Source organism: Coenobita brevimanus, chromosome 11 (genome assembly GCF_032717465.1).
Source record: "Coenobita brevimanus isolate Jiangsu-jjx chromosome 11, ASM3271746v2, whole genome shotgun sequence".
NCBI lineage: Eukaryota > Metazoa > Arthropoda > Malacostraca > Decapoda > Coenobitidae > Coenobita > Coenobita brevimanus.
In genome coordinates, this window is record NC_136964.1 from 1,202,392 (window position 1) to 1,219,208 (window position 16,817).

Below are 16,817 nucleotides of genomic sequence, written 5' to 3' on the forward strand. Positions count from 1 at the left end.
TGGTAGATACAGATTGATAGATAGACTGATGGATAGATAAACAGACAGATGGATAGATTGATAGATTGATAGATAGATAGATAGATGGATTGATGGATGGATAGATAGATAGATAGATTGATAAATATATAGATAGATAGACAGACAGATAGATAGATGGATTGATGGATAGATAGACAAAAGTAGAAAATTGGGCATAGATTGATTGATGGATAGATTTACTGATATAGATAGATAGAGAGATAGACAGATAATAATAATAATAATAATAATATTATTATTATTATTATTATTATTATTACCGTATTAGTAGTATTATTATTATTATCATTATCATTTCTATTATTGTTATCATTATGTTAGTACTAAGATCTACAACGATGCTCCTACTTTTATTATTATTATTATTATTATTATTATCCTTTTTTTTTACAACTACTACCACCACCACCACTACCACTACCACTACTACCACCACCACCACTACCACTACTACTACCACTACTACTACTACTACTACCACTACTTACGTACAAGGTTGTAGAAGGAACCAACCCTATACTGTGTGTTGTGTACTGACTCAGTCGCGTTAACTCCAATCTGAGCAACACGACTCTGAAAAAAAGAAGAAAAATCAAATATACACACAGGAGCCTTCATTCATCGCCTATCGACAGCACGAGAGCCAATAACACACATCATTTTCCATCCATCTATTGCCAGACGCCTAGATCCAGTAAGGGGTGGCCACAAACAAATCGCCTCCATGTCGCCCTGTCCAACGCCATTTCACTGCCCTGCTCCCAGCTCACACCACACCGCCTCCCCCTCTCTCATATACCTCTCCATTCCATCGCTCCATCTCATCCTCGGCCTCCCTCTCCCTCTCACATAATTTTAATATATACAAATCTTTTCCCTACACGTGCAAGCTGAGAATGTTAAGTAATGTACCATTGTTGCTCTATCTATCTATCTGTCTATCTATTTATCTATCAACAAAGCACCAACATGAGTCCAAATCTCAACCGTTTGGGAGCTGATATCTTCCTGGCCGAATTATGAGGTAAATAAAGTGAACAGTAATAATGTAGTGTGTATGTATGTGTGTATGTATGTATGTATGTACGTGTGTGTGTGTGTGTGTGTGTGTGTGTGTGTGTGTGTCTGTGTCTGTGTGTCTGTGTGTCTCCACTGAGGTACTGTTTGTGAGGTAGTGTGTGTGTGTGTGTGTGTAACTTGCAATCCTTTGGTGATAGAAACTCCGTGTACAAACAGCTAGATAAGGAGTTTATTACAAGCTCACAGTAAAACAGTCTGCCCGGCTAGGATGTCTGCTATCAACTGATGCAATAATGCCGTCTTCAGGCGTGGGAAAGCATGCTGACCTAGCAAATTTAGTGGGGGCATGTATGCATTGGGGGGGGACATATATACATCGGGGTAGACATATTGTGGAGGGGGTACACTACTCCCCCGGGTAGCTGAGATGGTGTCTCCTGACACCAGGAGTTAAATGGTGGGTGATTATAGTAGTAAGGCAGGACCGGGGAGGTTTGTACAAGGGATAAGTATGATACAGGGGCAGTAGGGGAGACATGGCCATGTTGAGGGGAGGGAAGTAGAACGATATATACAGAGGAGATATACAAGGATTAATAGGTACAAATCCAGTAAGGGTCGAAGGTATATATAAACATAGTGGGAATTACACAATAATAGTTTTATACATGATAAACAAGGAGTAGATATGAGAGTTCTAGTGTTGTGCTTCCTTCATTTTTTTTTTTCTTTTTTTTTCTTTCTTTTTGTTTTTGTTCACTGGTATTTTCTGTAGGATACACTGTCACTCAGGAATGCATGAAAGAAATACCATCATTTTCTAGTAGGCAGAGTGCTGTTCACAGTTTGGTTAAATGTCAGATGGCAATGGTAGTCACGGAATGTGAGGGCACTAAGTACGGGGAGTTTCTACGTCGTGTGTAGGGCGTACTATGCCTGTAGCGACTCTGATTTCCTGGAGTCGACGTTCCATTTTTCTGACACAACAATGCACTGCACAGAGGATGAGTAGAAAACCTATGAAAGCGATAACCACAGGGGGAAACACAACTGTTGGATGAACCCATGAACGGCTGAAGGCCAGAGAAAATTGATCCATAATGAAATCGCTGTCATTGAGGAAGGTGAGCAAGGGCAAGTGAGGGGAGGTGATGGTAATGTTGGCAGATGGTAGGGTTGAAGGCATGTCGATTGGTTGAAAGATGTCATAGGAGTGTTTACGAACAGCTTGGTGATAGCGAGTGGCGTAAGTGATGACGGACTCTGATTTGACGGTACAATAGTCAGGTGCTTTGTAGAGACCACTAGCGGGGACGGAGCGAACGGAAGAACCAGGACACATGATTGTGACAGAGATGGGAACAGCAAAGAAGAAGTACTGGACATGGTTGAGGTGAGCATGGTGGACCGGGAGGTCAGGAGCTGGGACAAAAGAACAGGCCGAGTAGATGGAATGGTTGCGAACTAAAGCAGACTCACAGGGTGTAGCACTGCTAGGGAAGATAGCGAAAAGGTGGGCAGCACAGAGACGAGAGGTTGGAGTAAGGGAGGAACATTGCGGGAGGTCTGTGGACGAAAGGAAGGCAACGGAAAGATGATCACGGGAGAGGAGGAAATATTCTGAAGGAACAGACACCTGTAACAAGGAGTTGTTGAGGCGGAAAGGGAAGGGAATGATGTGGAAAAGGTTAAAGGTTATGGCAGAACGGAGAGGAATATGGACGACGACGTATGTAGTGAGAAGAGTGGCTTCGAGAACAGGATAATAATATTCAAGGGAGGAGTAAGGGAGGACTGGGGAGAGACCGAAGGTGGAGTGAGCCCATTCCAGGACAGAACGGAGAGCTGAGACAGGTACTAAGTCGGCAGTGACACGTTCATTGATAGCATCGACCAGGATACGAACCAAGGTAGAGACTTGAGACAGGAGAGAGTCAACGGCCAGTTGGAGATTATCCATGTTGAGTTTGAGGTAGAAGAACTGGGAGATAACGTTGAGATCTGAAAGGTGGCGTTGTAAGATATCGGTGAAATTGTTTAGAGTGGACGTGACTTCATTGAGTTGGGTTGTGAGCTTCTGTAACATAGTGTGTTGGATTTTAAGGACTCGGCGTTGTGATTCTAGGGCTGAAGCTAAATGAGTGAGATCAGATTTGAAGCCAGAAATGTCACGGGCTGTAGCAACGCCAAACAAGCCACTCAGAATCTCACCGCCGAAGTCGAAGAGACCTCGTTTCACACGAGAACGACCCACGGGTGTCTGAATGGAAAATGTGTCATTGAGCTCAGTGAATCTGTTACTTATGTAGTGCAATTGCCAGGAGAGTGGGAGGAAAAGGGTATAGAGATACTCATTTGGGTTATGTGTCCCCATGAGGGCCGTGAGATGGCTCCTGATTCCGTGGAGCTGGTGCGCGTAGGCAGGTAGGGCAATGGCTACGTCGGCCAGGGGCGCAAGATCGTAGCGCAAAGAGGCGATGTCGTCGATAAGCATTACCTCGCCTCCCGAGCCGACCAAGGCCCCGGGACGTACTCCACCATCGTCCTGACCTGACCCAGACCCCAGGAGGGTCAGCACTGCCAGCAGGGAGATCGCTAACATCGTACCTAGAAAATCAGGGTAGAGTTAATGGGGAAGGTCGTGAAGAGGTTGATGGGCAGAGCGCAGTTTGGACCGATATTGATTGGTTGATGAATGAGCAGGTGGAGGTGGAGAGGAAGGAGACTGAGGGATAGGTGGAGACAGAGTAGATTGAGGGATGGGAGGAGGGGAAGAAGGGGCAGGAGGTTGTTTAAGTGACTCTTCCAACACGAGGCCACGGGGTGCTCGCTTTAAGTCATCGACGTGGACCCATCTGGTGTCCCTAGTGGACAGGTCCTGGAGGTGAAATTTGTTGCCTTGTTGAGTGAGGACGCGGTAGGGCCCTGTAAATTTGTCATCCAACTTAGAGGAACGCTTATGGGAATGAGCAAAGACAAGATCGCCTACATTGATAGTGATAGGAGAGGCGGACTTATGTTGGCGCTGCAGCATGTCCTCCTGAGAGGAAGCCAAAGTGGATTGGACATACTGGTGGATTGTCTGGAAGTTGGCCAATTTTAGTTTAACATAATCATCCATGTTGTAGATGGGTTCTGGCTTTGAGGATAAGAGAGAGTATGGGAGGTCCATGTCAAAACCAAAGAGGACGAAGAAGGGAGATTCAGCAATGGATGCATTGATGGAACTATTGATGGAGGATGCCACTTGGGGAATCCAGTCATCCCAGGACGAACTATGGGAGCCTAGATGTCTGAGGCACTCTAAGATTTTTCGGTTGTGGCGTTCTACAAGGCCATTGGAAGCCGGATGGTTAGGCACGACATTGCACTTACTGATATGAAAGTGGCGACAGATCTCATCTAGAAGGCTATTGTTGAATTCTGTACCGTTGTCAGTAAGAATGGTATGAGGGATACTGAATGGGCAAATGACGTGATCTACAAGGGCACGTGCAACGCTCTTCGCGGTCTTGTCGGAGAGGGGAACGAGGACACAGTAGCGGGAGAAGTGGTCGACCGCTACGAACAAGTACTCAGCGCCAGATTCTGTGAGAGGAAGTTTTAAGAGATCGATTGAGACAGTTTCCCATGGTTGTGATGGGATTGGGTATTGTAAGAGAGGTGCTGGTAAGCCGGTTGATCCTTTGTGGCGGTGGCAGGAGAGGCAAGAGTCACAGTGGGCATTGATATCGCGGCGCATGGTTGGCCAATAGTATTTGAGACGTGCTTGGCGCAAGCATCGGTCTTTACCTGGATGGGAAGCTTGAGGAGTATTATGAACAATATGAAGAACCTTTGGTATCAGGGCAGTGGGAACAACAAGTTGGCGTACTTCGCGATTGGGCATATCTTTGCCTGTTAGCAGTGTTTTCCTGTACAAGAGATCATCATCTAGCATGAACTCATCTAGTGATACTGGCAGAGTAGGTAAGGTCGAGGCATCGCCAGATTCTAGGAAATAAATGACTTTGGACCACATGGGGTCTTGGCGTTGAAAGTTTCGAACAACGTCTGACGTTAGTGTAGTGTTTTCAGTTACTTCAGGCTGCAGTGATGTTATAGCTGCTGCTACGTGACGTGAGAGTGCGTCTGCGACTACATTCAACTTGCCTGGTACATATTGAAAAGTGGGATTAAAGTCCTGGATGATGACAGACCATCTAGCTAACCTACCTGTTAGGTTGCGATTTTTGAACAAATCACATAGTGGAAGGTGGTCTGTTTGGATATGCACTGGATAACCATAGACAATATCTCTGAAATGTTTCAAGGACCAGATTACCGCTAGCGCTTCGAGATCTGTGACACTGTAGTTACGTTCAGCGGTTGTAAGGGTGCGACTAGCATACGCTATTACGCGCTTCCTTGATGCTTCATCGAGTTGCATCAAAACGGCACCAAGTCCAGTGCCTGAGGCGTCTGTGCAGAGAAGGAAAGGTGTGGTATAATCAGGGAATGCTAGAATAGGGGCATTTACAAGAGCTGTCTTTAGCTTTTGGAAAGCCTGGGACTGGTCGTTAGTCCAAACAAAGGGCACATTCTGCTTGAGTAAGTGGGTCAGAGGAGTGGCGATCTGCGCGTAATTCCTGATAAAGCGACGATAATAGCCACTGAGGCCCAGGAAACTTCGTACAGCGTCGGTAGTGGTAGGTTCTGGGAAGTTAATGATCGCCTTAGTTTTATCCTCATTAGTATGAATGCCTTGTGCATCTACGACATGGCCTAGGAATTTGATTTTCTTTCGCAGGAAGTCACATTTACTGAGATTGATTTTTAGGCCTGCGAGCTGGAGGCGTTCAAAGACTTGCTGGAGTTTGGTAAAATGATCAGGGATGGATTTACTCACAACAATGATATCATCTAGGTAAGCAAAAAGAGAGTGTCCCATCATACCGCTGAAGACTGAATGGATAAGTCGCATGAACACGGAAGGAGCATTTCTCAGACCAAAAGGGAGTCTCTTAAACTGAAAATGTCCGGAAGGGGTGCTAAAGGCTGTAACTGGGCGAGAGGACTCTTCCATTTCGACCTGCCAGTACCCGCTGAGGAGGTCTAAAGATGAAAAGACTACGTTATTTTCACCAAGGGATTCTAGCAAATCAGTGAGGACAGGTAGCGGGAAACGGTCTGGAACGGTGACAGAATTGACCTTACGATAGTCGACTACTGGTCTAAGGTTGCCGTCCTTCTTTGGTACTAAGAAAAGTGGGCTATTCCATGGACTGACGGAGGGTTCAATAATGTCCTGGTCTAACATGTTCTGTACCATTTGATCTGTTTGCTTTCTCTGGCTGTGAGGCAATCGATACGCTGGTATGTAAATCGGCTGAGTTCCTGGGAGTAGTTCAATCGTATGTTTGACAAGGTCTGTTCTACCCATCGGTTCACCGGGTAAGGCAACCACGTTTCTGTACGAGGTCAGAAGGTCGAGGAGTTGAGGCGTATTTTCTGGGAAATCTGTGCAAGTGAGATGTGAGAGCATATCGGGTGAATGCGTCGGCGCATATCCCGTAGAGTTAACAGTACATACACCGATTGGCGTATCATCAGTCTGAATAGTAGGAATTGAGGAATCCTGGCACACCTTTACGGCCGCTGGGTATACTAGGAAGTCTCCAATCTTTACACCACTTTTAAGTTTTAGTGGAGCATTTGTGACATTGAGCAAGTACAGATAGCATAAACTGTCCTCTAAGACTGTACACCACGCTGACTCATAAGTCAAGCCATTCACACAACACGTCTCAGGTAGGGTTAGTACATCCATTCCTTCTTTCGCACCGGCAACACAAACAGAGACTTTGGTGAACTCATGCGGTAACAAAATTGTGCACGTATTCGTTACTGCACGTTTCGTCTCTGCGTGTTGGAGAAGATCATTCAGACTGTGTGAGGTAGGTAACTGAGACATGTCTGAGCCAGCGATAGTGTTGTCGGGAGAGGATGTAAGAGCCATGTTCGAGGGCTGAGATGATGTATCAGGAGACATTGAGGAATTTATGTCCTTGCTCGCAGTCAGTAAAGGAATGATCTCTGTATTCTCAGATGATGGGAGTGGTGGTTTGGGCTGGGTTGGACTTTTTGGTAGTGATAGGGACAGAGGTAATTGAAGGACTGATTTGATCGTAAGAACAGGACGGGGACATTCCATAGTGTAAACCAGGAATCCAGAAATGTCTATACTACCACAAGCAGGTAATAATGCAATGGAATGTTGTGCCATGGTGGAGAAACCAATAAGGGCATCTGCGGGATACTGCAAGTCATTAGTGACATGAAATTCAATGAGGATAGGGGGCAAAGCTCTGTGGAGTTTGACTTCAAGGGTGACTCTTCCCTTAACCGTAAACTCTGAGCCGTTAACACCACATAGGCGAATGTCTGGTGGTTCTAGGAAACTGACGTGGCTGTGATGGCGATGAATAATTTGTAAGGAATTTTCAGAGATAAGATTTACTATAGATCCTGTGTCCAAGAAGAATGACGTTGGTATGTCATGACTGCTTCCGAGAATGACTAAACCCGAGGATGTTATGGGACCTACATGGCGGATGGGGAGTTGGGTTTCTGGTTCTACGTGATATTGGTCCGATACGGGCGCGGCGCTTCCCCCGACTGTGGGCGGTTGAGGTAACGACATTCCTCAGTGGTGTGAGTCGTGCTTGATTTGTGGTATTTGCAGTGTGGACGACGTGAGCGGGAAGGCGTACGCTGTCTGGTTTGGGAGTGAGGACGTCTGTATGTACGGTCGCAACTGGATGCTCGATGTCCAGGATGACCACAGTACCAGCAAAGAATCGAAGATTGTCTGTTCCGTCGGGCGCTAGATTGATCACGACCTGCGGTAGGAGAGCGATGTGTGGCAGGTCTGCCGCGTGTGGTGGGACGGGAGCGAGATTGGTCTGGGGTAGTGGAGGTGTGACAGACTGAGGAGGCCAAGGGTTGGGTGGTGCCCTGACGCGTGTAGTTCGAACCTGTTCTTTCATGAATGGCTTTAGTGACCTGAATAATTTTATCTCCTGGATTGAAACCGATTTCCAAGGCTAGCTCTCGCTGTTTAGGAGTAAGCCAGTGAAGGAATCTCAGGTAACCAATTAAGTCAGCAAAGTTGGTGAGTGAAAGCATTGGAACGCCATTCTTGTCTTCTAACCATTTCGTGCCTACCAGTAATTGGAGCATCTCGCTACTAGTTGCTTTCATGGCGGCGGCAGCTTCGCGGAGCTTGGCATATTGCGCTGGGACGCGCAAGTCCTCATCTAGTTGGTTTAGGAGATTAATGAATCCCATGAGAGACGCGGAATTTGAATGCTGGCAACAAAGGCTGATGAGTTCCGTACGAAAATCAGCAAAGGTACGAATGCTATCGAAATGTCCTGCACGGATCGCGGATCCGATGTCTGATTTACCGTGATGCAAGCGACCGAGGAGGTAAGCTACTTTGAGCGATTCCTCGGTAATTTGTCTATTATTTATTTCGGTTTCGACTTCTCTGAGGAAATCATAGACAGACCAAGTTGGGTCCTGGCCGGTAAATTTGGGACGATTGGCATCGTCGAGATAGATAGACTGTGGAGGGTTGGCCATGGCTGGAAGTGCAAAAGTGGCGGCAGGAGAGGTGTGGGAGAGAGAGAAGGTAGTGGCAGTTAAGGGCGAGCAAGACGGGGTATGAAGGGAGGCAGGAGAAGTAACGACAGTGGAAGGAGTAGAGGAAGAAGAAGGGAGAGTAGAGGCAGGAGTAGAGGAGGAAGTATCTGGAGTTACGAGGGTAGGACGGGTAGTAAGTGAGTCTGCGGGAAGTGAAACGGGAGTCTCAGGTACAGGGCGGTGGTACTCTTTGCCACTTCGTAAATGAGTGATTGTGTCAGAGTCGGCAGACGGGGTATGAGCAGGTGATGTTTCCGGGTCGAGAGGGCTGGCGGTAAGCGGTTGACGTGGAAAGTATGACATTTAATGCGGCAATGGAAGATGAAAGGATGAAGATGGATACATAGGTGGAAATGTATAAATAACAATGAGAGAATGGAATACACTAGGTGTGAAAACGAATGAAGGTGCGGGCATGGATAGTTTAAATAAAATGCGAAGGATGAGATGGATAATAAATAACGTAGGTGAAGATGAAAACGGGGCAATGGAAATGAGATGGAATATTTACCATAACCAATCTGTAGAGAAAATCGAGGATAATCTCTATAGAAAGGAAAGATATACTATAGTTACACAGTAGAAACGGGAGTGTCGAGAGGTATGACGTGCAGGGTGGCTGGGCGTAGCTGGGCTGGGGTGGGGCGGGGCGGGGCGGGGCGGGGCGACGGGGCGGGGCGGGGCGGGGCTGCGGGGTAGAGACAGCTGGGCGGAGAGGAGAGGAGAAGCCGCGATGAATCACCGGCAGGGAGTGGCGGTCTTAGGAGGCTCCGTAATGCAGACCAGATGCGGGCGACGGCGGAGGCCGGCGGCGGGTGGTGAGGCAGATGTCGGCGCAAGGCAGGTGTAGAGCTGGGGAGTTGCAAATGCAGAGAATGGTGGTGGGCAGACAGCGGGCAGACAGTGATAAGTGGCACCGTGGGGGCAGGAGCTATGATGAGTCCGGAACAGGTGCTGGGAACAGGTGCAACAGGTGCGTAGGTCGGCGACGGTGACACGTGCGGTTGTTTGAGAGGTGAGCACTGGCGAGAAAAATGGTACACTCGAAAAGCACAGCCAAGGTATGACACCACTAGAGGCACGGAGGAGGGGTGAGGCTGGCAGATGCGAGACGTCGTGCATCTTGTTGTATCACTAAAAATCCAAGGAGGCGGTCAGAATGTGATGGTTCGAAACACCGCTGCTACCAAATGTAACTTGCAATACTTTGGTGATAGAAACTCCGTGTACAAACAGCTAGATAAGGAGTTTATTACAAGCTCACAGTAAAACAGTCTGCCCGGCTAGGATGTCTGCTATCAACTGATGCAATAACGCCGTCTTCAGGCGTGGGAAAGCATGCTGACCTAGCAAATTTAGTGGGGGCATGTATGCATTGGGGGGGGACATATATACATCGGGGTAGACATATTGTGGAGGGGGTACATGTGTGTGTGTGTGTGTGTGTGTGTGTGTGTGTGTGTGTGTGTGTCCACTGAGGTACTGTTTGTGAGGTAGTGTGTGTGTGTGTGTGTGTGTGTCTGTGTGTCTCCACTGAGGTACTGTTTGTGAGGTAGTGTGTGTGTGTGTGTGTGTGTGTGTGTGTGTGTGTGTGTGTGTGTGTGTGTGTGTGTGTCCACTGAGGTCCTGTTTGTGAGGCAGTGTGTGTGTGTGTGTGTGTGTGTGTGTGTGTGTGTGTGTGTATCCACTGAGGTACTGTTTGTGAGGCAGTGTGTGTGTGTGTGTGTGTGTGTGTGTGTGTGTGTGTGTGTGTGTGTGTCTGTCTGTCTGTGTGTCCACTAAGGTATTGTTGGAGGCAGTGTGTATGTGTATATATTATGCATGTATGTACGTATATATCCATGTACGTAATTCTGTGTACGTACCACTTCAGGCTCCTCCGGCACCGACTCTCCACTCCAGCCATACGCATACAGCCACAGCTGAAGGTATGAGTGGATGGTGAAGAAAGCTGTCAAATTCCTTGTACTTTGTAATTCATTGATATAATCCCTCACTGCTTGCGACTCCAGCTCTGAGAACCCCGTGGGGCCTGGGGGGGGCGAGAGAGGGGGTTATTTGAGGGGTTAGTGAAGATGGAAGGTGGGAAATAAATCGCTGAGGATGAGGTGTTTGGGACACTTGTGTGGTGTTGAGTACTGAGATAAAATTTAAAAGAATATATATGTTGAGAGAGAGAGAGAGAGAGAGAGAGAGAGAGAGAGAGAGTAGCTGTCTCCTGTCAATCATTGTCTTACCTCGAGCAGTAGTGAGAATTTAATAATTCAATACTGTTAACGCAGTTTGTAAGAGAGAGAAAACGCGAGAGAGAGAGCTACAACATATAACAATAATATTGTGCTCTGCCTGCGTGTGTGTGTGTGTGTGTGTGTGTGTTAACAGATATAAAAGCCTTGCAGCGGACAGGGATTCAGGTAAAGCCAGTGACAAATGGCGAGAGTGATGACATTTAAATTCGAAATATCTCACCAAATACTCACCCTAGCGGCCCCAGTCTGTAACATCTATTGCACAGGTTCATCCTAGTCACGAAGAATCACTGTCAGCCTCCATACCTACCGAATAATTAACGAAAAACGCGATAATTCTGGACCACCCCACCACACACACCGACACGGGAATGTAAATAAACCTGCGGGACGTTCGAAAGCGTTAGGAAGTTAATTATTTTTCTTTTTCGCTAACAAAATTATTCACAGAGGTAATTTTAAAACACATTGGTCACTAAATAAACTAAATTACAATTAAGTTTTTGATGCATATGCCAAATGATGCTAAAATGAGTAATTATATTGATGAATTTTATAAAGCAGAAGGCTGAAACGAACGCGTGATTTTGAAACTTTTACCACAAAATCACTCGTTCGTTTTGTTTGTTACGAAATTCTTTTACTTGGCGAATAGATTGATAAATTAATTTCAGTTTATTATGTTTAGTGAAGACGTATGTAAGATATTCACGGAAGAGATAAGCGCAGCGTGTGAGGCGGTTTGTGGAGTGAGGAGGAGATGCAAGGGTGTGCAAGGGACAGCATGGTGGAATGATGAGGTGAAACGAGCTGTAGAACAAAAGAAGAAGGCATATGGTGAATGGTTGGCGAGTAGAGGTAGGGGAGAAGATGAGAGAGAGAAGAGAGAGGTATATGTGAGCAGGAGAAGGGAGGTTAAGAGACTGGTGAAGGAGAGTAAGAAGAAAGTGGATGAAGAGTTTGGGAGGAATCTGAGTGTGAAATGGAGGGAGAGTAAGAAATTGTTTTGGAAGGAGGTAAAGAGAGTAAGGCAGTGTGAAAGGGGAAATAGTAGGGGAGTGAAAGATAGGAATAATAGATTGTTGGTGGAGAAGAGAGAGAAATTGAGGAGATGGAAGGAGCACTTTGAGGATTTGTTGAATGTAGAGAGTGAGACCAGTGTGAGTATAAGTGGTTGGGGAATGGCTGGGAGAAGAAGAGATGAGAGGAGGGAGGAAGAGATCAGTAGGTCGGAGGTAGTGGAAGCGATGAAGAAGATTAAGCTGGGAAAGGCCCCAGGAATTGATGGAGTGTGTGGTGAAATGCTTAGGTATGGGGGTGAGATTGTTGTGGAGTGGATATGGAAGTTGTGTAGATTGGCTTGGGAAGAGGGAAGGGTTCCAGAGGACTGGAAATCAGGTATAATTGTTCCTCTGTACAAAGGAAAAGGGGAGAGAGAAGTATGTGGTAACCATAGGGGTATTTGCCTTCTTAGTGTGACTGGTAAAATATATGGTAGAATACTCATTGATAGGGTTAGGCATATGACAGAGGAGCTAGTTGGAGAAGAACAAGGGGGATTTAGGAAGGGAAAAGGGTGTGTAGATCAGATATTTGTTCTAAGATGTTTAGTGGAGAAGTATCTAGAGAAGGGAAGGAGAGTGTATGCTGCCTTCATGGACTTGGAGAAAGCTTATGACAGAATAGATAGGCAAGGTATGTGGAAGGTATTGAGAATATATGGAGTGGAGGGGAAATTGTTAAGTGCTGTGAAGAGTATGTACGAGGGAGCTAGGGCTACGGTGCGAGTGGATGGTGAGCTGAGTGAGTTCTTTGATCTCAATGTGGGACTGAAACAGGGGTGTGTGATGTCTCCATGGCTGTTTAATATATATATGGATGGGGTTGTAAAGGAGGTGCAAGGTAGGGCAGTGGATGTGGGGGTGGCCCTAATTAATGAGGGTGAGATTTGGAAGCTTCCGGTGTTGCTGTTTGCTGATGATACAGTATTGTTGAGTGAAGATGAATGGGAGTTGCAAGGTTTGGTGAATGAATTTGGGACAGTGTGTAGGAGGAGGAAGCTGAAAGTTAATGTAAACAAAAGTAAAGTTATGGTGTTTGAGAGGAATGAAGTCACAGAGTGTGCAGTGAGATTGGATGGTGAGGATATGGAGAATGTGAGTGCATTCAAGTACTTGGGTAGTGTGATGAGTAAGGATGGAACTTTGGGGGATGAAGTACGTGAAAGGGTACAGCAGGGAAGAAAGGTTGTTGGTACACTGAAAGCAGTGATGAGAAATAGGGAGGTGAGTATGGAAGTTAAGAAGTCACTGCATGATGGTATTGTGATCCCTACCCTGACGTATGGAAGCGAGGCGTGGACCTTACAAGAGGGGAACAAGTCAAGAGTGAGAGCAGTGGAAATGAGTTACTTGAGAGGAGCATGTGGAGTGACGTGGAGGGACAGGTTGACGAATGAAGAAGTGAAGGAACGTTGTGGGGTAGATATGGATGTGGTTGAAAAGATTAGGAGAAATACACTGAGGTGGTTTGGACATGTGGAGAGAATGGAGAATGAAAGACTGACTAAGAGGGTGTATGTAGGTGAGGTGGAGGGAGGGAGAGGGAGAGGTAGACCTAGGATGAGGTGGAGGGATGGAGTTGAGAGGTATATGAGGGAGGGTGGGGTGAGTTGGGGGGAGGGGAGTCAAATGGTGGGTGACAGAGTGACTTGGAGGCGTTTTGTCTGCGGCCACCCTTTGCGGGATTAGGGCGTCGGGCTATAGATAGATAGATAGATAGAAAAATATGTTTACAAATTACCTCTGTAGATTAATTTTGATGGTGAAATACATTACATTGTTAACGCTTTCGAACATAAGATCATAAGAAGAGAGGATAACTGCAGTAGGCCGGTTGGCCCATGCTAGGCAGCTCCTAGAAGAGTAACTGAACTACTAGAATGAGATAAGGATAGCAAAGAAGAAGGCGCTTCCCCGCCCTCCAAACCCTGCAGCCGAAGCCGGCAGGAAAAAGTCAGAAAGAACACCACACTGGCGTGGACATTTTACAGGAAAGTGTGAAAGGAGAATAGAGACTATCATAGTGTAACCTGAAAAGGAAAAATTATGAATTAATATTGGCTATAAGATTTTCTTTTTTCTATATCCACCCATTATTTGTTATATGCTTATCTAGCCTATGCTTGAAACTCTCAATGGAAGAGGCAGCAACTACTTTACTAGATAGCTTATTCCATTCGTCTACTACTCTATTACCAAACCAATTTCTACCTATTTCCTTATTGAAACGGAATTTTTCTAGTTTGAAACCATTACTTCTAGTTCTATCCTGTATGCTCACTTTAAGTACCCTGCTAATATCTCCCTTATTTATACCCTTCATCCACTTAAACACCTCAATTAAGTCTCCCCTTACTCTACGCCTCTCTAGCGAATGCAGACTTAGTCTTTTCAGTCTGTCTTCATATGACAGGTTCCGGACGTCATGTATCATTTTTGTCATTCTTCTCTGTACATTTTCTAACGAATTAATATCCATTCTATAGTAAGGACACCAAAATTGTACTGCGTGGTCTAAATGTGGCCTTACTAATGCTAGATAAAGTTTCAGTATTACTTTTGATGATCTATTGCTCATGTTTTGTTTACACTCATACCGATGTGTGTGCAGTGAGACGGTCCAGAATAATCGCGTTTTTCGTTAATTATTCGTTGGATATGGAGGCTGACAGTGATTCTTCGTGACTAGGGTGAACTTGTGCAGTAGATGTTACAGACTGGGGCCGCTAGGGTGAGTATTTGGTGAGATATTTGTGGTTTTTAATGACGTTACCCTCCGCTATTTGTCACTGCCTTTGATAGAATGCCTCTCCGCTCCGTTTTCTTTCACCCGGGGAGTAACTTGTTCATTGTTACCTCCGCCCACGAAGTTGGAGGAGGTTATATATTCACCTGTGTTTATCTGTCTGTCTGTTTGTCCCGACGATATTTCCAGAAGTTCTCAGTGAATTTCAATGAAGTTTGGTGGAAGGGTGAGCCTCCCCCCAACTCACCCTCGTAGTTCTTGCTGCAGCTGTCTCCGGTCCCCTTCCCATCCCCCCAGTGCCCGTCGTCGTAGTTCAGGCCCAGATCGAGCCCGTCGTCGTAGTTCCAGCCCAGATGGACGCCGTAGCAGGCGTCGTTGGGGTTCCTGTTCCGGTTCTTGCGCCAGAGACGGTCCTGATGGATGGATGGATGGGTGGATGGATGCTTGATGGTTTGGTGGATAAACAGAGAGAAGGACTGATTGATGGATGGATGGGTGGATGGATGCTTGATTGTTTGGTGGATAGATAAACAGAGAGAAGGATTGATTGATGGATGGATGGGTGGATGGATGCTTGATGGTTTGGTGGATAAACAGAGAGAAGGATTGATGGATGGATGGATGGAATGATGGATGAATGGGTGGGTGGATGGATGCGTGATGGTTTGCTGGATAGATAAAGAGAGAGAAGGACTGATGGATGAGTGGGTGGATGGATTGATTGACAGATAGATGCTTGACGATTTGATGGATAAATAAACAGACAGAAGGATTGATGGATGGGTGGATAAATGGATAGACAGACAGATGCTTGATGGTTTGGTGGATAGATAAACAGACAGAAGGATTGATGGGTGGGTGGATGGATTGATGGATGAATAGATGAACAGATAGAAGGATTGACGGATAAATGGATGGATGAATGGAAGGATGGGTGAGTAGGTGGATGGAGGGACTGAATGATTGGGTGATGGGTGGATGGATGATTAGCAGATAGTGGAGAATGGACCTGAGTGAGTTTGAGAGGGTGTGAGAAAATGTGAGAAAGTGAGAGAGTATTATGTTGGAAAACGATGCAGAGTGGAGAGAGAGAGAGAGAGAGAGAGAGAGAGAGAGAGAGAGAGAGAGAGAGAGAGAGAGAGAGAGAGATAGGCTGTTGTGTTTTGAGTGGGCGATATTATTATTATTATTATTATTATTATCATTATCATCATCATCATCATCACTCAGCCAAACCTAGTAAATGAGAAAGTGAGCCAGATATAGAGGTAGCTCTACTTACAGAGTGCCAGGAGTAATAGTAGCCGTCTGGGTTGTGAACAGGCATTATGTGAACATTATATTTGTTCAAAAAGTTCGTCACGTAAGGGTCACATTCATAGCTGTTTGTGAGGTAATCTAGACCGTATATGCAGGTGGCTGGGGCGATCCATCTGAAAGAAAGTGAGATAGCTTACTTTCTCTAACTTGGATAGTGTGGGGCTTTGGGTTTGTGAGTGAGAGAGGGAGTTAATGTGTGTGTGTGTGTGTTGATAACACTAATATTATTATTATTATTATTAATGTTGTTTCTTGATTTTAGATTTAACACTCTCTCTCTCTCTCTCTCTCTCTCTCTCTCTCTCTCTCTCACAGTCTGTCAGTCCATCCATCCATCCATCCATCTATCTATCTATCTATCCATTCACACATACATACATCTACCTACTTACCTACCTGCCAACCTACCCACGTACCTACCTACCTACGTACCTACAGTACCTACCTACCTACCTATGTATTAATCTATCTATCTACCTATCTATCTATCCACACACTCCACACCCCAACCAATAGCAGCTCAAAGAAGGCATAAGAGGTAAACACACAGCCTAGGCCTCTTCCGAGAGTGTATACCCCCGAGGTCCTACTTCAAGGGCAAAGTCTTCTCCTTGAATAAAATACCTCCTACGCCACCAACACCCTGAAGGACGACTCTGGTTCTTTCATTATGCCTCGTGTTGCACTTCTTCG

At 45.9% G+C, this 16,817-nt stretch overlaps 1 protein-coding gene across 1 annotated transcript in view; it reads right to left on the reverse strand.

Moving 5' to 3' along the window:
- Positions 1-522: 522 nt before the first annotated feature.
- The window catches only part of LOC145411447 (carboxypeptidase A4-like), a 26,351-nt gene continuing 10,056 nt past the window's right edge, over positions 523-16,817 (reverse strand). The window contains exons 2-5 of the mRNA XM_080281492.1: positions 16,087-16,237; positions 15,052-15,217; positions 10,614-10,780; positions 523-615 (exon numbers count right to left, since the gene is read on the reverse strand). Coding sequence (XP_080137618.1) covers positions 523-615; positions 10,614-10,780; positions 15,052-15,217; positions 16,087-16,237 — 577 coding nt within the window. The remainder of the gene's footprint in view (positions 616-10,613; positions 10,781-15,051; positions 15,218-16,086; positions 16,238-16,817) is intronic.